General features: G+C 46.3%; 1 protein-coding gene across 1 annotated transcript; it reads left to right on the top strand.

The window, feature by feature from the left end:
* The first annotated feature begins 17,356 nt into the window (after positions 1-17,356).
* LOC124696773 (putative protease Do-like 14) lies at positions 17,357-18,623 on the top strand. Its single transcript, XM_047229450.1, has 3 exons — positions 17,357-17,535; positions 18,201-18,424; positions 18,520-18,623. The coding sequence occupies exons 1-3, from the start codon at positions 17,357-17,359 to the stop codon at positions 18,621-18,623; spliced, it is 507 nt and encodes a 168-aa protein (XP_047085406.1).
* The last annotated feature ends 5,464 nt before the right edge of the window (positions 18,624-24,087 follow it).

Below are 24,087 nucleotides of genomic sequence, written 5' to 3'. Positions count from 1 at the left end.
ATGGGCTGCTAACTACGTGGGTAGAGTGACATTTACTCTTTGCTATCCCTTGAAGTATATGTCGAGTTATGTATGGTGTGAGTAAATCAGTTAAAGGGCTAGCCAAGACTCTAGCGGGAATACCAAATAAATACATGTGCTTTTGTTATAGTGATGTACCTGTATGCCATTACTCACTGCTCATGCCTCCTTGCAATCATGCGGTCTATATGTACTCGTAGCCTATAAATAGCTTAGCTTCTCCCCACATGAGGTTCAGATCAGACTAGCAGTACACGTAGACAGTGGAAAGCTTGGCCAACTTCCTTTTGTTTTCAAGGAGAGAAAGAGCGAATGAAATGAGGATGGCGCACGGTTGATGTGTTGCCTGATGGCAATAGCATCTAGAAATAGGATGCACTGGGAATAATATGAGAATAACTAAGTCATCGACGTGTGCAAGTGAGGGCAGCTGATCATCATGTCATCCTCGATGCGAGAATCCCCGAGTGGAGTTGCAAGAGCAAGTACCAACTCTCCCGAACATAGTCGAATGAATCTTGCATGATGTAAGTCCTGCCCGTGGAGCCTCCCGACAACTCTGTTGCCTCGTGGTTGCCCTAGGGATCATCTCGATTGGCCGAGATGGGGAGTGACGGCTGTCAGGGTAGGCTCCTACGCCTTCCACCAGGGGCACACCGACCAACCCAGACCAGGAGGACCAGCGGCTGGCCGGGGGACTGGTCATCCTAGTATTGCTCGATTGATTCGTTCATTGAGAAGCCCATCCTAGTTTTTCAAGATTACAAGTGAGCTTAGCACGCAACACCCAAATCTTCTGTAGGGGAACAGTTATGTTTAGTGGTCATGTGGACTTCCCAAAAGAAATGACAATGTGTCTGCCCTATTTGTCGCGTTGACCATACAAGGATGAAGCAACTATTAAATCATCATTCTTGTCTGCCAGCTTATTCGAAATAGTGTCTTTGTTCTGGGATGGAGATTGCGTAAGTTTTTGCTCCATGCAAGTATAATTAGCTTAGAGCATCCCTTTACCTCCAAGAGTAACGTAATATCTTTGCTATCTCTTGCAGAGTGTATGTCTAGAGGAAAGCTGTTTGATAACCTGCATAATATCCTGGACCTCCCAATCACTAGTAGGAAAACCATTATAGGTAGAAATAGCATCCGTAGCGCACTAAAGTGTGCATGCGCCACAAAATTATTTTTGTGGCGTATGCAGAATAATGCGCCACAAAATTTAATAGAATTCTGTGGCGCACCTGCAGCATATGCGCCACAGAAAGTGTACATTCTGTGGCGCACATACGCTTGTGCGCTACAGAAAGTTTGTGGGACCCACGCGGGGTCCACCACTGCACATGGGTGAAGGATATTTCTGTGGCACATATTGGTACATGCGCCACAGAATACCCTGTGGGGGACCACCCCGACTTCACGAGGCCAAGAAGTTCCACTTTCTGTGGCGCATATCAGCATATGCGCTACAGAATGTGCACAATAGATCTAGGCTTTTAGGGCAGCTTTCCCATCTTCTCCTTCCACCCACCACCCTTTTCATTCTTGTCTCCTCCAATCAGTTCGTGTTGCTCCTCTCTCCCACTCCATTTTGGTCATATTTTCCTCCATTGTTGATAGCTCTAAGCCTATTTTTGTGGGCATATTTGTAAGGGGAAGCCACTCCAACTTGTAGCTCCTCCACTTTCCCTCTTGCATGCTCCATTGTTTTCTCTCCACCATCCCATCCTCTTGCTCCACCATGATTGGTAGATTTGTGAGATGTTGAGTACTATTGGATGCATGTTTTGTGTGTATGGATGTTTTGTAGGCAAAGATTATCGCGCTCCCGGATGGTTTGCGGTGGCGAGACGATGATGTTTCTACGTTGAGCTTTGTGTTGTGGTTGAATGTTTGCTTGCGAAGAAGCTTATTTGTGTTGTTGGTGTTGTTGGTTTGTGCCGGCGTGGTGCATGGATGTTTGCTGAAATTTTGATTCATTTCCATTTCGGCAAATTTTTGCATTAGCCACATGTCCTACTTTTAGGATAGGTCATGCCGAAATTTTCCGGCGATCATGCATGCATGCATGTGTGTTTGTGCATGGTGTGTGTGGTTCTAATTAACTCTTTTTTGCTCTATGTATGACGCGCAGTCAACCATTGTCGTCCATATGAGGGAAGGTCAAGTGGTTAGATACAAGGTGAACGCAAAGGCCGACATGGTTAGGAACAACAGGACCCTGATAAGATGTCCGTGTCGAAATTGCGGACTCCGGTAGTGGATCGACCCTGATTCTGGACAACTGGAGGAAGACCTGCTCAGGCGCGGTTTCATGCTCGGCTTCAATGAGGAGCTGGCGGCAAATGTTGGTAATGAAGAAGAGGCCGACATCGGGCGAGAAGATGAAGAGTCTCCCGAACATGGTGTTCATCATGAGGAAGGAGAGGCCGATGAAGGAGATGATGATGCTGGAGCAGATGGTGGTGGAGAAGCCGAGAGCACGCAGACGCCGCTAACGTCAGCCTTGCGGGACCCTCATGTTCAAGAACTGCTCCTGAAGGACACGGGCAACGCCAAACCTGAAGCCAAGCTGGCGCAAATAGAGGTAGACGGGATGACTCCATTGTATCCTGGGTGTCAGCCCGAGTATACACTCTTGAGTGTAATGCTCGAGTGTTTGGAGATGAATGCGGAACACAAATGGACCGACAGCAGCTTCAGCGATAACATGAAATACTGGCACGCTCGTCTTCCCAAGGACAACACATTGCCAACAAGTATCGACGAGGCCAAGAAAATAGTTTGCCCACTCGACCTACCGCACGTAAAGTACCATGCATGCATCAATGATTGTGCACTTTATCGAATGATTACAAGGACAGAACCACATGTCCGGTGTGCGGCCAAGGACGGTACAAGAGAGGGAACAAGAAAGTTCCTCGAAAAGTTGTCTGGTACTTTCCTATCACTCCCCATGTGCAGCGGTATTTCGTAGATCCTAAGGAAGCAAAGCTCATGCAATGGTACGCGGAAAGGGAGAAGCCCGCAGATGATCCGGAGAAGGGCAAGATCCTGACACACCCTGCAGACGCTAGCCAGTGGAATGCGTTGGACATTGAGTTCGCAGATGAGTTCGGGAGCGAACCGAGGAACGTTCATCTGGGCATGAGCACCGATGGACTCAATCCCTTTGGAAACCAGAGTAGCACGCATAGCACCTGGCCCGTGTTTGTATGGCCATACAACCTCCCCCGGCTATGCACAAAGTAGCGGTACATACACATGAGTATTCTTATTCAGGGGCCGAAGCAATCGGGTGTCAACATGCATCTGTATCTCGGTATGTTGAAAGAGGAGTTAGCCACACTGTGGGAGACACCGGCCCGTACGTGGGACGCATATAAAATAGATTATTTCCCTCTCAGAGCCGCATTGCTCACGACAGTGCAGGACTATCCTGGTTACGCATATGTATCGTGCCATGTGAACCGCGGATTCAAGGCATGTGTCAAGTGCATGGATAAGACCTCGCATCTGCAGCTGCCGAAGGTTCCCGGGTCTTCTAAAACTGTGTTCCAAGGGACTCGAATGTGGCTTCGCTTCGATCACCCGTGGAGAAAACGCAAAGACCTGTTCAATGGCGAAGAGGAGCTCGGAAGAGCCCCACGACCGAGGAGCGGCGAAGAAATATACGAGCTTTTGGAAAATTGGGAAGAGTGCCCCGCGCCGGGAAAGAAGTGACCGAGGGAATCGCCGCAGCTGGGCGTATGGAAAGCGAGGTCCATTTTCTGGGACCTGCCGTACTGGAAGGTCCTCCACACGCCCCATAGCCTCGATGTCATGCACATCACGAAAAACGTTATCGAGAGCGTACTTGGAACTCTGATGAACATGCCGGAGAGGACCAAGGATGGCCCGAAAGCAAGAACCAACCAGAAATTGCTTGGCCTCAAGAAAGAACTTCAGTACCCCACCGATAGTGATGATGATGATGATGAACAGACAAACGAATCAGTGTCGCTACAAAAGGGCTAAGAAGAATGAGGTGGTGGTGCTTAAACCTGCTTGCTTCACTCTGAGCGAGGAGGAGCTCGAGGGGTTTTTCAGGTGCCTCCTAGGAGTCAAAGTTCCTCATGGTTACTCTGGAAAGATAATCAGATATCTAGACGTAGCGAAGAAGAGGTTTAGCGGGATCAAGTCTCACGACTGTCATGTGCTGATGACGCAGATACTTCCCATTGCGATGCGAGGGATAATGGATGACCACGTCCGCGAGACGTTGTTTGGCCTCTGCAACTTCTTCGACGTCATCTCTAGGAAGTCCATCAGCGTTAAGCAGCTCAATAGGCTACAAGAAGAGATCGTCGAGATACTATGCGAGCTCGAGATTTACTTCCCGCCCGCGTTCTTCGACATCATGGTGCATCTGCTTGTCCTTGTAGTGGATGACATCATCCACCTCGAGCCGACATTCCTGCACAACATGATGCCATTCGAAAGGTTGAACGGTGTCATCAAAGGATTTGTTCGCAACAGGGCCCGTCCAGATGGAATCATAGCCAAGGGCTTTCTCACGTACGAGTGCATCTCCTCCTGCCAGAACTACCTAAGCACCGAGAACGAGGATGTTGGTCTGCCCACCAGGAATTACGTCGGAAGGATCGCAGGGTTTGGTCACCATGAGGGATACCGTGCAATTCATGTCGGCATCGCTGGTCGATGCACCGACTTTGACAGGGCACACCGAGTTGCGCTACAACACATAGAATTGGTCGGACCTTGGGTGGATAAGCACAAAAGCTTAATCGAGCAGAAGTTCATCGACCTAGGCCGGGCGAGGAAAACGGGGGACATTACCAAATAGCACAACTCCAGCTTCACGGGGTGGTTCAAGAAAAGGCTACTGGAAAGTCCCACGCCGACGCCTTCTACTGATGCAGAAACTCATATTCTCCCTGTCACAGGGACATAGGCACAACGTAAGGACCTATCAGTCGTACGACATCAACGGCTATAGATTCTACACCGAGGAGAAGGACAAGAATAGTGAATATCAAAACTCGGGAGTAACTATGCTATCCTACACTGATGACAAGACTGGTGTCAAGGAAAGATTCTACGGAAAGATCGAGGAGATTTAGGAACTCGGCTACGTTGGAGAGACGATGTCGATGTTCTGTGTGAGATGGGCCAAGAGCGTCGAAAAAGATGGATGGTATTTCACCACCATGGTTATACCCGATGCCAAATCGAAGACCCTCTCCGCGAAAAATGAGCCATGGGTGCTCGCTAGCCAAGTTGACCAATGCTTCTTCATTACAGACCCCTCAAAGCCCATCCGCGTGGTCGTGAGGAGGGGCAAGAGGAGCATCATCGGAATGGAAGGAGACGCCGACAAGCAAGACATCGACAAGAACGGCGATCCAAAGATCGAATAGGAATTCGACAAGTACTTCGACAAGCCTACTACTTATTCGAAATTAAGAAGGAAGACCACCCTACACGAGAAGAAATCTCAAGGTGGGCGGGCTAAAGTATTCAACAACCGCGATGAAGAAGGGCAAGAACATTATCAAGAAACGCTAGCTAGCCACCGATCGGAACCGAGAAGTTCATTGTGGCTTTTCTTTGTGTACTCTAATGCACACATATATGTACTTTGGCAAAAACACATGTGTGTATATGTGTGTAACAAGCATCCATGCATGTGTGTGTGATGCAAGGTTTTTTTTGAATTATCTATATTAATTAACATGCATAATTGATAGAACATTCATTTATGTGTGTATATGTGTGTATGACAAGCATCCATGCATGTGTGTGTTGGGGAAGAAGAATAGGAGTGAACCACGGAAACTGCTAAGTCGGGAAATTTTGTGGCGCACTAAACCTGAAATGCGCCACAGAATTTCAAAATTCTGTGGCGCATGTTGTGTTTGGTGCGCCACAAAATTCCCTCACTTAGGACATTCCAGCGTTTGACCACTTTGAGCCCTAGTTTGTGGGACGAGACTTCTGTGGCGCACCAAACCCAACATGCGCTAGAGAATCTTGAAATTATGTGGCGCTCGTTAGGTTCGGTGCACCGTAGAATTCCCTAACTTAGCCATTTAACGGTTCGCCCCGAGCCTCCCCTGTCTTCTTCCTAACCCTAGTCTTCTTCCCCAACCGCCGCCCAACGGTGTCGCCCAACCGCCGCACTCGCCCTTAGCTGTTGCTCACCCGCACCCAAAGGAGCCCGCCGCGCGCTGCCCGCGCCTAGAGGGAGTAGGAGGGGCGCCTCCCCCGCGCCCGGAGGAGCAGGAGGAGCTCCGCCTGCCACCCGCGCCCTCGCCTCGTTGATGACCACCACGCCCTCGCCTCGCCGATGGCCACCGCGCCCTCGCCTTGCCCGCCGCCCGCCCCCGGTGAGCTTCTCCCTCTCCCCTCTCTCCCCCTCCCCTCTCCCCCTCCACAGAACCTTCTCAAGTCAAGTATGCGCATCGGAGGAAGAACTGATGCATAATTAGATGTCTAGTTAACTTGTCCAACAAACAGAAGCTCAGTTAGGTTAGTGTATGTCTGCTTGTTATGCATGCACATGTCTAGTAGCAAATTGTGTTCCCCTGACTTTTGTTCTTGTTCGTTGTGATGTAGTAATTTAGTGCTAATTATTTTGAGCATTCCCTCTAGGACATTGCTAATGCCACAAATTCTAAAGAGACAAATAGATAGAGTAGACTTTTGAATTCATCAAAATCAGATCAAAGAGGAACTGATAACATAATTTGACCAGCAAACAGAAGATAGGATGCATTGTTATTGTTTCCTTGCCAGCTAGAAAGATGTGAGTACTAATATCAAGAAACTAGTACCCAACTACCCATTACCCAATATCAGGGGATCTGTAATTTGACTAATATCTCCTAGCTTGCATTGTTATTGTTTCTTTGCCTACTAGAAAGAAAGAAAGACTCACCTGCTTTTGCATCTTCGTCACAGCATCAGACTCGGCTTATTTTGCATCTCCACTCATGCGTTCCACTGGGGACTCTCCAGTTGCCAATATCCACTGCATCTGCATGTCATTAGGAAGAAACCGTAGGACGAGAACTGGGGTGGGTGCTAGTAAGCCGGAGCCTAGACTCTGGATTGCCTACATGACATAGGATGCTTGTGACTGTGCTATGTTGGTAGTTACAGCTATTCTACGGTATTACATTGGAGTTTATGATAGGTAAATATGTGAAACCCTGTCTTGAATCTTGATTGCTGTAATATGCGTATGGATTAGTATGTACTACTGCGACGCGGTTCATGGAACATGGAAGTACAAACCTGTTCCAAACAGTAATGTAGGCTAATCACTATGTGATATTGCGATGATATAAATCAATGCTTAGGTCCGATAATGATAATGCTTCTCCTGATCTAGTGCTAGACTGCTTTACTTTTTCAGTTAGTCTCTGGGTTAAAGAAGAAACATTCAAGGATACCGGAATAGTTTGTGTAAGAAGTGCTGGAGTGGTCTCTTTGTACTGTAAGCATGTGCATAAACCCCAGCTAGATAATCTGTTAGAAGTATTGGAGCTGCTGCTGTAAGTGTATAAGTGTATAAACCCCAGCTAGATAATCTCTTAGAAAAAAAGATGACTAAAATGATATTAACTACAACAGCTATAAGTGTATAAGTGCAATTGCTGCTGCTGTATGTTGTCATTACAGTGTATATTCTTTTGTAAGTGTATAGTCTATGAACTGTTCTCTGCTGTACCTACATTTTATTTGCTGTTGTTGTATATATCTCAGCATGTGTATGTGCTGGTGATGGTGGTGATGGTGTGTATGTGCTGGTGATGGTGGGGATGGTGTGTATGTGCTGGTGATGGTGATGGTGGGGATGGTGTGTGTGTGCTAGTGATGGTGATGTGGACCTGATGGTGTGTGTATGTGTTGGTGATGGTGATGTGGACCTGATGGTGTGTATGTGCTGGTGATGGTGATGTGGACCTGATGGTGTGTATGTGCTGGTGATGGTGATGGTGGTAATGTGTATATGTTGCATTATATGTTGCAGGGATTTCAAATGAGTTGCCCATTTCTCCCGAAACGTTGATTCACTTTCGTTTCGGTTGAGAAATGGGGCTCCTATGTCCAAAAATTAGCAAAGGTCATGCCGAATTTTCCGGCCGAACACTTGTGCTAATAAATTACATCCTCTTCTTTATAGAAAGTGCAAACACGTCGGCCAACGACAACGTGGTCGGCACTTCTAAGGCCGTCATGAGCCTCGAAGAGGAAGCAAGAGCAGCGAACGCCGGGTTCTGGGAAGTCCCCTCCCGTCGACAAGAGGAGGAGGAGGTGGACTTGGCGGCGGAGGAAGTCGGAGCTGACCTGCGGATGAGTGAAGCCGGGGAGGAGGAGGAGTATGAACCCACCACCACCAACGGCGGCGACCACACGTGGGGTGACTCCACCGAGTTTGCCAACCGCACGGAGGATGACGACAGCGGCAACCCGGCTGCTAAGAAGAAGAAGAAGCCGTGGAAGGATCGGAAACCGACGGTGCTTGCCAACACCACCACCGAGATCACTCAGGTCTCGGAAAGTGGGCTTCCCTTGGAGCCTGCAGATGTTGCCGCTGGGTACGGCATGCAAATCGGGTGCATTGTCAGGGAAAGCATGTCTATCAACACAATGAAACTCCAAGGTGAAGGAAATGAGAATTTGGTCGATCTCTGCCTTCGGAAGCTTCACCGATGGTACACGTTCCCGGCGCCATACAATAACTTGTCAACATCCAAAAAGGTGAATAGATTGTCCATCACGAAGATGAGCAATGCCCGGAGCAGCTGGAAAAGCCAGGTGAAGGCCAAGATCGACAAAGGTGAAAGCTGGGAGAGTATTAAGAAGGGTGAGCCGATGCTCGATGAAGCAGAGTTCCAGATATTCAAGGCGGAGGTGGAAAGCGACGATGCTGAAGCATGGACGGAGTGGGGTAAGCAAATGCATGAGCTCAACTTAGGTAAACACCGCCTTGGAAGCGGCGGTTATAGAGGAAAGATTCCCGTTTGGGAAAAAAAGTACGAAGAGCTTGCATGTTCTGGGAAACCGAACCCATGGTTGAAAATGACCAACTTGCAGGTGAGGTACATTGTCCGGGCCCGCTACTATCTGGACAGGACGACCATGGAATTCGTTACTGAGGATAAGGAAGTGAAGAAGTTCAAGGAAAAGCTGGTAAGGAATTTACCCGCGCGGTCCATTGCGTTCATATTACATATATGAGGTGAAGGCAATGCCCTAAATGTGTTCACCTTTCCTTGTCTGCAGAACGAGCAGTTGGCGGCGGCCGATCGCCCCGAGGAATCATCGTCCCAGGGCTCGACGGAGCCGTGGGACACGACTTTCAACAGGGCGTTGAACGCCTACAGGAAGAGGCCATTGTCTGAGCCGCCGACGTCGGCTGGCCATGTCTGCGGCTTTGGTACAAGCGTGAAGTTTCGCGAGTACTACAAAGAGGATGCCAAGAAGAGAAGGGAGAGGAGGAGCGCGATGTCGTCACATGATAAAGCCGAGGTGGATGAGGTGAGGCAGAAGGTCTCCATGCTGGAGGCAAAACAGGCAACCTCGATGGATAAAGAAGAGGTGGACAAGCTGTTCGAGCAGAAGCTCCACGATTTCCTACCCCCTCAGCTCATTGAGGGGATAGCTAAGTGGAATGCGGCCGGTCAGGTGGGGCCGATACAAGTTCCTAGCGCCGGGGGCAGCAACTCGAGCTTCCACGTGTCGCCATCTCCGGATCTGGTTACCCTGCAGCCCACCATCGCCGCGGCGCAGCCGATGGAGTTGGATGAACCGGTGCCCCTCCTACCGAGGCTACCAAGGCGCAGCCGGCGACGGTGGTGCTTCATAATGCACCCGAGCCGGAGAAGATTGATCGACCAGTCGCCGGCGCCCCTGTCTCGACATTAGCACAGCTGAACGCTATCACCAAGGTAGTTAACTAATTAGTTATTCCATGCCATCTCCTTCATGCGTTTTGATATCCGAAGATCTAATTAATGATGCCCAACATTACTCAAGGATACTCCTTGCATGCCCGACGGCGAGTTGAAGGATGTTGCCACGGGCATGATCATACAACCGAAGAGCACCATGTTGCACACCGTGGCTATGGATGCTAACGTGATGAAGGTCACTTTGGGTCGGGTGTTGCCGGGGTGCGAAGACAAGGACCCCCCAATACAACTTGAGGGAGCCGACGAGCGCCCGACCCTTGAAAAATGCCATGGCTATACCATGGTATGGCCAAAGACCCATATCCGTCTTGGGGGTCGATCCACCGGCGCCACCTCGATCGTCCGGCCGCTGCCTCAGAGGCCAGCTCCTCCCGTCGTCGCCGCCACAACAAGCCGCCACAAGAAACTGATGGGAGCGTCTACACCTCAACCGCCACCGGCGGCGCCTAAAGGCAAGGCCGCTGCACCGCTATCTCCCAACCCACCACCCCAGGATGATGACATCGATGATGATGGACCGGTCGACGTCGATGCCTACCTCAACACCGGCTCCGACATCGATTTGTACATGCCGGGCGCGGATGAAGAACTATTCCGCGCTCGTGACGAGCAAGCTGTCCTGCCCAAGGCAACCAAACAACACCTGGTGTTCGGCGGCTTCTCTGAAGAGACGCCTCCGGCCGCCGATACACAAGAGTCATCCGCCGCAAACATCTTCAGCCCTAATACGCTAATCAAGAAGGTCAACAAGCAGTTTGAAGCGTCAGGGGACGGTGCTCCGAAGAAGCCCCGGAAAAAACCTACTAAGAACAACAAGGAGAAGGTTGTGAGCCAGCCACCTCCGATGATCCGTCATCAGGACTCCATTGTACCTCCCAGCAAGGATGGCTTGACCAGAATGCATGAAGCTAGCAAAGCAATAATGGGTTCGAAGCTGCGCCACCTCGCTTCCGGAGCTATGCTGCGTCTGCAGGACAATATCCTTCACCTAGAGAAATTCCTTCTTAAGGACAAAGATCCGAATTACCCGGTCTTCACGTTCAGGGTGCCAAGAGATGTTGGCTTCGTCACTGATGCCCGCGCGGATATATTCTTTATAGCGTACGAGGACATCTTCAAGCTATTCCACTCGAGAAGGCTAGAATATAACTTGGTCCGCCTATTCGCGCTCAATCTGGCGATGAAGATCAAGAGAGAGAGAGAGAGAGAGAGAGTACCCCGTACGTCGCGATAGCGGATCCTTAGTACATGCGTGAAAGCCAGTTGGCCTTATCAGCGGTATGGGCCCGGGCGTCGTTGTACCTACAGAAGGTCTTCTTGGACAACAAGAGGAAGGACAACATCCTTTTGGCTTACTTTCCCGAGTAAGTACACATCCGCTAGCCCTGTAATATATTTCTTTTCCATTGCTCTTTTCAACATCGATCTTGTTCCAATTTTGTGTTGCGCAGAGACACGTACTGCACACTCATCTCCATCGCCCCGAAGTATTCGCTTGCCATCTATTTCGACTCGGGGAGTGCGAAAAAGAAGAACTAGAATAAGGGTTGTGCTAAATGATGCTCTCGAGGGCTACTTCAAAAAGGGAGGCGCCTTCAAAGAAAAGGCGGAATGTTTCAGGGATGATGGCAAACACAAGTTCAAGCACGTGTTCGAGTTCCCCTGTGTCAAGCAGCTGGAAAACATCACTCTGGAGGCCATCTATGTCATGCATCACCTAAAAGGGTTTGTCCGGGATAGCCAGAACTTATTGCTGCCATATGCTCTCCGAGGATGGGCCGAATAGTTGGCACGGATCAACGATGATGACCTCAGAGAAGAATTCCATGCTACCCAGGTCAAGTTATCATATATCATCCTTGAAGACGTCAACACAGGGGATGGCTCTTACACCAGGGTAGAGCGTTATGCAAGAGGGACATCGAAAATCGCCTCAAAGCGCAGGGTGACAGGAGGACGTGGAATACGAAAGATTTGTACAAGCCGTTCCCGGAGCCCTACGAGACCACTGCTCCTTGACTTAGTGTGTGTGGGTCATAAACTCTAAGTACTATCTTCATCGGTTAGTTTGTATATATCGATGGACGTCGTCTTGTGTGTGGATCGTAAACTCTAAGTACTAATGTTCATCGGTTTATGTGTATCGATGGACGTCGTCTTATGTGTGCGCGCGCGTCGCAAACTTATTGTTGCCGTGTTTAACTTTACTATATGCTTTGCTCTAATATTTATCAACATATATGCATGATCTACTAATATGATATACTAATATGCCTTGTCAATAGAGATGCCGACGTATGTTGTGTACAAGGGTCGGGTTCCAGATGTCTACGAGGAGTGGCAGGACTGTCTCGAACGGGTGCATAAGTTCAGCGGGAACAGCTACAAGGGATACGCGACTAGAGAGGAGGCGGTAGCACAGTGGAGGGCACACGTGGGGAAGAAGAAGAACCGGCTGAAGTTCTTGGTAGGTGGATGGTGACTAAGACATGCATGTGTATGCGACGATGAACGCATTTGTACTTGTGTAATAATTTGGATCTAAATGATGTAATGATAAAGATTTGTGTGTATCATATCATTTGTGTGTCATTTGTGAGTATTCATGTTATTTCTGAATAGTGCTATGTAAATTCTGTGGCACATGTCAGCAGATGCGCCACAGAACTATCCCACTTTCTGTGGCGCATGGGACGAAATGCGCCACAGAATTCCAAACTTCTGTGGTGCACCCATTGGTGCGCCACAGAATCCAAATACTAGTCGCGTGGCAACTGTGGCGACTGGTATATGCACCACAGAATCCAAAAAGGTGCGCCACAGTTAGCCCTTTTTCCACTAGTGAATGTTGTTGAAGTGTGTGCTTCATATATGCACAGGGATGGCTCGTTTGCATCCAAAGGGAACCTTCCACAGGGATCTGAAGTCTGTCAACTTTTTAATGGAGCATTACATCTCTAAGACCTATGACCTCGCTGTTTCATGTTTGATTTTGGTACACAGGTTGCGAATGGAAGGTGTTGTCCTTCGAATACACAGTTATTGCGATACTTCCAAATCATTCAAGGCACAAGCAGCGTCGTGGTCGCTAGCCCTTTGTACATTGGCCTGAGGGTTCTGTCACCGCTACAATTGGCATTTTCCTAATAGTTACGTTATGAAACACTGAAAGTGAATAGTATATAATGATTTGAATTCAGTGGTTCGCAATATGTCGAACTTACCTAGTTTTCTTATGGGAATGTTAGCAGACCAATCATAGTCATTGCTTCTCAAAGCCAGCACAAGGTTTGAAGAGTCTGATTCAAAATGATACGACTTGCACCCATTCTAGCGCCATCAACAGCGCTGCAAGACAAGCTACAGTTTGGGAATGCAGAGGACCGCGGAGATGACAAGATTTCCCCGCCCCTGCTACCACAAACTCAGCGCTGTGTCACGAATAATATAGCCCCAGCCACATATGCTGCTGTCTTTATTGAAAGCCCCATCGATATTTATCTTCACAGAATTTTCCTTGGGCTTTTCCCATTTAGATATGTATGGAGGTTTTGTTGGAAAGTTAAGTGACCTGAAATCCAACACATGCCTTTCCATGCTGTGGCAAACCTCCATGTCGTTTATGATTGTCTCCCAGCATTATCCGTGTTTCGCACACCCCACCACTCCTACATAAGAACAAGAGCTTTTAGCTTGGCATCCTCGGGCTTTCCAGCATTGCATGAGCTTAGTTCTTCTTCGGTCTCCAATTATGTAGTTCATGGCAATACAAACTTAATGTCTCAATCTGTTTGTGTTTGCATGTGTAGGATATGAATCATCAGGTCTATGGAAAGAAAGCAAATTCTCACAATTTTGGATCCCGGCTATGCTTGCATTTCTATAGCAATACACCGTGATTTTGTGAGTCTTCACAGTCCACACACTCCTCAGTATATTCGTCGACTTGTCATATCTATCTATAAGGATTTCCTTCATATTCTGCATGTTGTGCTTATGTGAAGCTTCTCGGGACTTATTATGGTGATGAGCTTGCTGTTAAAATTCCAGCGTTTGGAAGTGACAACAAATTCACTTCTAAAGCATGGTGTTTTTTTTCCAAAGGTTGACCACATGAAACTCACCAATCAGCTAAAGCATGGCAAAGGAAAGCTGCCGACTAGCATATGTTAGCGAGAGAACTCTTCTAGGGTATCCTGAGCATTAAACACTTTTCTCTTTTGTGAAAATGGGAAAATAAAAGAAAGAAATGGTAGAAAAGGATAAATGGTTAACGAATACGAATATCTAAGGTTGTGCATAGGGTGAATTGATTTTGTCGAGAATTAAACATACAAAGTTGTATGCCATAAAAGGCCATCCTGGAGCCCAGACTCCTCCACTCCAGTATTTGAAGGTTGCATCATGATCGATCCTATCGAGCCAACATGCCAAGACGACGGACGAAAGGTATCCAAACTCCGAAATGATTCTGCACACTCAAGATGCTTCTGGATCTCCAAGCCGAGGTATCTTAAACCCAATGGTAAAGAGCACCTGGAGAAATGTTGGAGAACAAGCCATGGTTATAGGTTCTTTATATTTTATTTGAGAAAAAAAAAGAGTAGTTAAATACACTAGATCCATAACATAAACAACATAAATAAAATCACAGGAACTTAAACCACATCAGCTCCATTTAAGTAACAGTTTTGTTTCTTAACTTGGTTGGTGTTCCTTATCCATGAACTCATCCAGACACACATTGGGTTTTGGTTTCCTGGGAGTGCATCAGACTCGTTAAATCTGTTTTCCATTCAGCTGTGTGACTTGACTAATACTTGAAACCCTAATGGTGTGAAGAAAAAGAGCAAAATACATCAGTAGTCCCAATACTTGTACTTTAGGTGTAGTTTAGTCTCAATAGTTGTAAAATAGGGTTAGATAGTCCTAAAAGTTGATTCAATGTGCAAAACCAGTCCTAATGGTCTGTGGTGCGGACATGTGGCTTCGGACTTCTTTCAAAATGCCCCCTGCATATTTTCTATACCACGTTTGACCATGCTGACGCCTGACGGATGCGGGTCCCACCTGTCAGGTGAGAGAAAAGAAATACAAAACGAACGTGCTAGCACAGAGATTCGAACCAGCGACCAGTAAGACAGGTAGGACGCTGCTACCACAAGCTCATGCGATTTTTCATGTCCTAATGTTGAACTTATATTTATTATCCATTATGCACAAGATCAAAGCCAACAAATCTTATCTCGTTGTTTTAAAAATGTACCAAGAGCTAAAGACACTTTTCGATAAGACACCTGCTAATGTTGTTCACCGCCTAATGTTTGGACGTGGTATTTTTTAAATATATTTTAAAACATTGAAGAAATTCGACAAAAAAGTCGCACGCACGTCTTAATATTCTATTTTCTCGCAAATTTGTTTCAATAAAAATAACTTTTTTGTGCCATGTGTAGAAAAGACAAATTTTAGTGCTAAAAAAAGATATTCGCAAGGATATTTTTCTATCTTTTTACACAACACATAAAAAATGTTATTTTCCCGTGAAACTTAGCGTCCGTATATGGAATATCAAGCTCAGTGGTGGACCCGCATCATGTACAAATACTGGGCAAACATGCTTAAAATGCTTGTTTTTCGAACAAAACCGCTGTACAAAGTAACAAACGCAAGTAGGTGTGCCGCCACCAAGCCTGGGCAACTGCCCTGGCAAGAGGGATGCTAAATCCGCCCCTGATCAAGCTTGACAGGTAAGAGAATCAGCGAGGAAGTAGAACTAGCTCATGGAGCGGCTCACAATGACACTAACATATAGAATGACAGTGTATCAGGTAGTATTATTGATCGCATTACGAGAAAATAAGGTACAGGCTCCCAAAACTCTACCATAAGGGCATTTCTAGCAGATCCCGTGAACCGGGCCAAAACTGTTATCCGCCGCGGGAGGGCGCTATCCGTCGTGTCTATATCTTTTTTGATTTTAGCCCAAAAATCAGAAGTCGGTACTTGGCGTCAAATAGGAGCTATAGGTGAGAAAATAACAAGTAAGGTTTGTTGACTGATTGACTGAATAAAAACAATGAGATAAGATTTGTTGCCTTTGATCGTGTACATAATACATAATGAATAAGTTCAATAATAGGGCATAAAAGAATGACAAGGGCTATTGGTGGCAATGTCCGTCCGGTTGTTAGCAGGTCGCCGGTTCGAATCTCTGTTCCAGAACCTTCGTTTTTCATCTCTTTCCGCTCGCCTGACAGGCCGGACCCGCATGCGGCAGGCGTCAGCATGGTCAAACGTGGTATAGAAAATATGTAGGGGGCATTTTGAAAGAATTCCGAAGCCACGTGTCCGCAGCACAGACTATTAGGACTGGTTTTGCACATTGGAACAACTTTTGGGACTATCTAGCCCCATTTTACAACTATTGGGACTAAACTGCACCTAAAGTACAAGTATTGGGATTGCTGGTGTATTTAGCTCGAAGAAAAACAATGGCCTTGCTTGACATGACAGAGCCCTTTAACAACTCTAGTATTTCGTATTAACCCATGTACTACTAGACCACTAGAAGGTGTGAGACAGAACACTTAAGGCTCTATAATCATGCAGACCAAAACCTTATTTATCAAAGAAAAAACTGTAGCATACATGGAAATACAATAAATTATCAGATTTAGCATCCAAGATGAGATAGGGATACCACCGAGTAGCAAAACAATCCGCACGATAGTAAAAAGAATACAAATGCTGCATAGATGATTTGGTTCATCTCAGCATATATTATATCACGAACTCATGATGTCATTGTCAGTGATAGAAATGCACTTGCAGAAATAGAGAACAAATCATAGGACCTGAAGCCTAGCAAGCTTACTTCTGTTTGGGCGAGTGGATACTATGCAGTTATTTTGTTCTGCAGTATACAGTAACAAACAACAAAATCCCAATAGTACACAAGAGTTGTTGGGAAATCACCAACTTAAATCAACAAGAATTAGATAATATGTGCGCGCCAGGGGGAGCTCTTGAAGTTTTCTCACCTAGTCTTGATTCTGGCCTGGGCGGGTTGGAGTAGATCCGGCGAAGGACCACGGCGGCAGGGCGATGAACCCAGCTCTGCCCTGTCATCGGCGGGACAAGGATCGACCAGTTCGGTGTGGTTGGTTCAGCCTGGTTTATCGATCAAACACGTCCAGGTCCATGTCCCAAATCAGCCCAGTCCGGCACGGCTACTTGGACCACACGGCCCATTATCCGACAGCGCTGCTACATTTTCTTCTCGCCCGAAACATTTCTTCTCCCACAATCCAGTGACACGCCGCCGATACCGAAGCGATCCCGCACGCTCGAGAATGTTCCGGAACCCGCGCCGCGCCGCCCTCCTCCTCGCCGCCGGCGCCGCCGCGGCGGGAGCGGGCGGCCTCCTCGACCGCCGCGACTACGCCACGGACGTCACCGTCTCGGTCTCCACGCCGCTCCGCCATCTCCTCTCCGCCGCCTCCACGGGGCTCCCCTCCCGCAGCCCTCTCCTGCAATGAAGACAGAGGAAGTGTGCTGTTAAGGAGACAGAGGAAGGGAATAGCATGAGGCGGTGCCGATATATAAGAGGAGGCGTTGGTGGTGTTTGGGAATTTTGACAGATGAAACCAACCTGAAGTTCAGAATATACGATTAGTTAGCACAAAATGCAATGAAGACAACTAAATTTTATTAGAAAATGCGATGAAATTCCACCTTATATGATTATGAGCAGATATGATGGGTGGTTTAGGTTCTTAGTAGCTTATCATCCCAGCACAACCCATTCGTGTATTAGTAGTATTGATATAGATCTGCTCTGAGAAATTTAAAATGATAAAATATAGTTAGTCATTTGGTAAAATCAAATTTACTAAGACTGAAGCATTTCGCTGGGAAAAGCTTAAGAAGTTTTCGTGGAACAAATTCTATATTTGTGCACAACTGTGTCTAATGTTGTGCTCTTGTTCTTAATGAGTAGTTAAATTAAATTGTGGTGTGTTTATGGACTCTGGAATCAACTGTGTTATGTATTAAAAAACCTAGTTGAAGACCAATTTGGTGGTGGGGCTCCGTGTGGGTATTAGAAACACTATGTTCAAGCCCATATACATCATAGCAATGTGCATATGTGTAGCACTATGTTTCGCCTAGTAATTGACTCTGTATCTATCGCAGAGCTTGCTTTTCAGAAGATCTTACTGTGTCCGAATTTGTTTTTGCAGAGGGGTTTCCTATACTAAATTCCTTTGCATCTGCATCGGATGCACCCATTAACGCGAGCAGCCAAGGTTCTGGTGGAATCTCAGATGATTCGAGATGTGGCCGAGGATGTCTAGTCAGGGATTCAATTCCCAATGCTGCAGCTGCAGTTGGTCCTGCTGTTGTAAACATTTCTGTACGCATGGTAAGAATGTAACTGCAATGGGAATGGTCAAACTTGTTACATGTTTCCCTAGTTAGCTGTAACTAACTTGTGCAACTACTTTTTTTTTAGAAATTCATGGATGGGCGCTAGAGAAGAGCATTGGATCAGGAACTATAATAGATCCAGATATCCATAAATTTCTAAATTTTTATCATACACTCTGCAAGAGATAGCATTGGATCCAAATATGTAGATGCACCTGTTACTGAAAAAACATATTTCTAAATTTCTAAAAATTTTGAAAATAAATTTGGGGTGTACTTCCACATATGCTATGTCCGCACACAAAGTGTCGCGAAAAATTATTATTTTCTATGGCCTGTGCAAAAAAGAAAATTTCTGATGCTCCAAAAATTTTTTTGCAGAGTGCATTGGATCAGGAACTATAATAGATCTAGATATCCAAATTTAAAAATATCTGCTATCTCTTGCAGAGTGTATGATAACCTCCATAATATCCTGGACCTCCCAATATTGCTGAAGTGTGCACTTCATATATGCATAGGGGTGGCTTATTTGCATCCAAAGGGAACCTTCGGCAGGGATCTGAAGTCTGTCAACTTTTTAGTGGATCAAGATCATCTTTGCATGCCGTAAATATTAAGTCATTCACACAGACAAGATAATTATTTTGCAAAAGTGCATGTGGAGGATACCTTTTAACATTGTGCCTTATGTCTTATTGCTCATGTTGCGATCATGCCTGCACGCACATGATTATTTTTTATTTTTGCTAATTTCTCTAGGATCTGAAAGTGTGGTCTGTCTCATTTCCACAATGGTCTTATGACAACTGAAACTAAACTACACATATGGATGTTGCCTGAGGTATTACTGTCGTGGTCGAAATTTCTGTTTCCTAGCTATGTTATGCTTATAAAAAAACATATATAATTAGTTAGAAGTGAACTCGGCATAAATGAGATCAAGTTCACCAATACCTGCTTCATGACATGAAATAATGCCTGACCATCACCTTGCACGCATATTTTCAGGGAAGTTGATCATGCAAATATTTTTCGATTGATAGGTTCATTCGCAGAGTCGCCTCAGCTTTCTAAATTACAGGTAAGAAAACATGTTGGATCTTATATAGGAATATAGACAGAATATAATGGGCATACGCGCGGAGAATAATCAGACTTCACCAAAAAGAAATCACTAGTAGGAAAAGCCTCATCAGTGGCGCACCAAAAACACATTCTGTGGCGCATGGGTGGTGCGCCACAGAATTCTCGCCACAAAAATAAGGATTCTCGTGGCGCACCAGCCAATGCGCCACGAAAGCTTATTATGTGGCGCACCGGGAGGTGGTGCGCCACAGAAACAGAAAGTCTTATTTCTGTGGTGCACCACCCCCGGTGCGCCACAGATTTTTTTTTTAAAATTTCAAAAAAAGTGGCGGCCAGATCTGGGGCCGCCAATTTTTTTTTTAAATTTTTCTGGAAGGTCGCCGGAGGTGGGTGGTTGGTTGCGTGGGTGGGGTGGGTGGGTGGGTGGAGGATGAGGCCGGCCGGAGGAGGTGGTGGTGGTGGAATATGAGGAGGTGGAGGTGGAGGTGGAGGTGGAGGTGGTGGTGGTGGTGGTGGTGGTGGTGGTAGAGGAGGAGGAGGTGGTGGTGGTGGTGGTGGTGGTAGAGGAGGAGGTGGTGGTGGTAGAGGAGGAGGTGGTGGTGGTGGTTGTTGTTGTCGCCGGAGGAGGAGGAGAAAGTGGTTGTTGTGGAGGAGGTGGTCGCCGGAGGAGGTGTTGGTCGTGGTCGCCGGAGTAGGTCGCCGGAGTTGGTCGCCGGTGTAGGAGAGGAGAGAGGAGAAGTGGAGGAGAGGAAGAGAAGAGGAGAGGAGGAGAAGGGGAGAAGTGGAGAAGTGGAGGAGAGGAAGAGAAGGGGAGAAGTGGAGAATGGGAGAAGGGGAAAAGTGGAGAAATGGAGGAGAGAAGGAGAAGTGGGCGCCAGAAATTTCAAATTTCGAACGTTATTTCTGTGGCGCATGGGCACTTGGTGCGCCACAGAATTTTTTTTCTTTTTTTTGTATTTTGCAGCAAAAAATCTTTAACTGCCCGTAACTTTTTACTCTTTTCGAATTTGTAGATTCTAAAAATTGTCCAACCAGGCAAGCCCAGGTGAATTCAGATGTAGATTTTCTGTGGGAACATTTTGATATATTATGCGTTTTTTTTCGAGTTCGTATGCAACCAGAAATCCAGTTTGATGATTTTCCCACGTAATTTTGCAAAAAAAGTCGAAATTATTGTTTGTTAATTCTCAGTGGTACAAGATGACTTAATACATAGGCATCTTGAAGGAATTTATTTTTTGAAATTTTTATCTATTTTATTTTTATTTTTTACAGAGGTTAAAAACACATTTCTGTGGCGCACCATCCCACGTGCGCCACAGAAAGTCTTAATTCAGTGGCGCACCAGGACCAGTGCGCCACAGAAAGTCTTAATTCAGTGGCACACCAGGACCAGTGCGCCACAGAATGTCTTATTTCTGTGGCGCACGTGATCCTGTGCGCCACAGAAATAGTGAAACCAATGATTGGGGCTGGCCCCACCAAATTTCGGTGGCGCATGGATCCCTGGTGCGCCACAAAATTAAGCTATTTCTGTGGCGCACCGTGTCTGATGCGCCACAAAATAACTTTCTGTGGCGCATTTTTGGTGGTGCGCCACAGAACTAAGCTCCACCTATAAGTGTTTTCCTACTAGTGAATGTACCATACACTATAATCTTACAACATTGATTGGATGTTCCATGACGATTGATTATCTGACTGTACAAGTTTACATGTCTTCAATCTTGAGCAGTTTCCTCTCAAAGGTAACTTGTTTTCTTTGTCATCTCATGCAGAGTACATCTCTAGTGGTAGCTTATTTGATTTCTTGCCCAATGTCTATGACTTCCTGATTGTTATGTCCTTCGCACTTGATAGATGTCAGGTATGGCTTACCTACGGTGTTTGCATTACTTAATTTCCAAGAAAACCTCGCTTTGCTCTTCCCATCGCTAGCCCAAAATTAGACAACAATCCGAGTAGCTTGATCTCATGCGAGTGTGGCATTTTGTAGCTCGGGCTACATGGTGCCCCTTTTTTCAAAAATTCGAATATGTCATTTTATAGTTTTTAAAAATTAGGAACAAAAATTCTAGAGGTAGACAATGATGTACTCTACCACTGTGAAAAAAAGCAGTACGAAAAGACTCAGTATTTTGGGTTGTGCAAAATTCACAAATTTGTGATCTGAAAAAGTGAACATTACAGATTTTGAAACTTCAAACATTTGTCAGAATTTTTCATTTTTGTGTAGCCTCTAATATAAAACGTATTTCATCCTGAGATTTTGCATAGTGGTAGATTACATCATTGGCTACATTCAGATTTTTTTACAGATTTTTTTGAAACTTTAAATGTTGAATTCAAATTTTGTAAAAAAAAAAATGAGTTGTGTAGCTTGGGCTACAGTTTGGGTTTCCGGACCCTATGCAATACATTGTACCTCTAGTTGCGTCGGAAATACTCGATGTGCAAGCGATCGTGAACATATAACTCAACTTCTCGATGCATCTTATTGCTAAACTTCATCTCAACTCTGTAATTGTCCTAAAGATTGCACACATTGTTTTCCCGCAAAAACGAGTGTGTGCATGAGTTGTTTCTCTTGCTACAGAAGTCTTTGCTTTATAGATGGGCTGCTAACTACATGCGTAGAGTGATATTTACTTTGCTATCTCTGGAAGTATATGTAGTTATTACTGTGTGAGTAAATCAGCAAAAGGGCTAGCCAAGACTCTGGCCGCAACACCAAATACATACATGTGATTTTGTAGTTCCAACAAAATTATGACACTTTATGCCATTACTCATTGCTCATGGGTCCTTGCGGTCAGTATGTACTCCTACTCTATGAGACTATAAATAGCTTAGCATCTTCCGCTATGGGGTTCAGATCAAACTAGCGGTACATGTAGACAGTGCAAAGCTTGCCCAACTTCCTTTTGTTTTCAAAGGAGAGAAAAAGAGAGGATGAAACAAGAGGATGACGTGCAGTTTGATGTGTCGCTTGATGACAATAATAGCATCTAGAATAGGATGCACCGGGAATATGAGATGAACCAAGTCAGCCACTAGTGCGGTAGAATTGCTCTGATCATCAAGTTCGATCTGAGAATCTCCGTGTAGGGTGGCAAGGGCTAGTAGCGACTCCCCCGGATGTAGTGGAACGAATCTCGCATGATGTAAGTCCTGCATGTGGAGCCTCCCGACATTCCACTGCCTAGTGATCGTCTCTACTGGCTGAGCTAGGGGAGTGGTGGCTGTCACGATCGGTTCCTGCGCCTTCCTCGTGGTTCACTGGTAGACGCGGAAGTGTCGTGGCCACAGGAGTAGGAGCATGAGCAGGGTAAGGGCAAGGGCAAAGGCAAGGGCAAGCACAGGGGTAGGGGACAGCGTTTTATACAAGTTGCCTATAGTTAAAGGCATCAGTTTGTCTCGCATGCATGTTCAGCCCCATCAATGCCTCCAAAACAGCGCCGGCAACTGCGTTGAAAGAGTGATTTAAGGGCCCTCGGCTACTGTGCCGCAAGAGCTATTTGGGAGGTGTCGCCGGAACCGTCACCGTTTAGGGTGAGGCGGCCTACACCGGCGACATGCACAGGGGCAGCAGGGGGAGGGGGGACTGGTCAAATAGTGGTCATGTTCCTTTTATACAAATTGCCTATTGTTAAAGGCACCAGTTTGTCGCATGCATGTTCAGCCCCATCGATGCCTCCAAAACAGCGCCGGCAACTGCGCCGGAAGAGTGGCTTAAGGGCGCCCGGCTACTGTGCAGGAAGAGCTATTTGGGAGGTGTCGCCGGAACCTTCACTGTTTAGGGTGAGGCGGCCTGCACCGGCGCCTCCCAAATTGAGCCCCTAATTTTTTAACCTAAATTGCGTAATTCAAAACAATTAGATTATTTATCACAATAATGTGAAGCAAACTATTTCATTAGCTTACACACAAAATCAAACAATTTATTACAATAATTAAGACAAATAAAATTGAGCAATCCAGTATTGCAGGACACACATCAACGTCGTTTCCTTTCCTCGCCCACAAATGCTCCACCACATCATCGTGAAGTTGGAGATAAACTTGCTCATCACGGATTCTTGATTCATGGCGATGAAAGCTCTAAACTTGGCCTACACCTCGTGATCAACTTCAGCAAGAGGCTCCTGACTCTCAGAGATCATATCCGCATCCTCTCAATCAGTGCGAACACCCTCAATAATCATGTAGTGCATGATCATGTAGGCATTTATCACCTCCCACATCTGAGAATTAGATTAGGTTAGAGCAGGGTACCTTATAAGGTAGTTCGGAAGAGCGCTCAAAGACGGAGCCCGGAAAAGCGCGACAAGGTAGTCTTCTCTTTTCGGTTTTACTTGAGTATAGGACTCTGCACTATTAAGAGGGGGTCGGATCATTATTTGGTTTTTTTTGCTCAAATCATATCCTCTCTAATCCTATTCGTTTTGCATCTCCCCTCCAAAATATTTCGCCTTTCTTGTTTCCATCTTGGTCTCCACATTATTTCATCTTTGGCTTCCATTTTATTCTCCTCAATATTTATCTTTTGTGCTCTCTCTCTCTC

Source organism: Lolium rigidum, chromosome 3 (assembly GCF_022539505.1).
Source record: "Lolium rigidum isolate FL_2022 chromosome 3, APGP_CSIRO_Lrig_0.1, whole genome shotgun sequence".
NCBI lineage: Eukaryota > Viridiplantae > Streptophyta > Magnoliopsida > Poales > Poaceae > Lolium > Lolium rigidum.
This window is presented reverse-complemented; position numbering and strand designations above follow the sequence as displayed.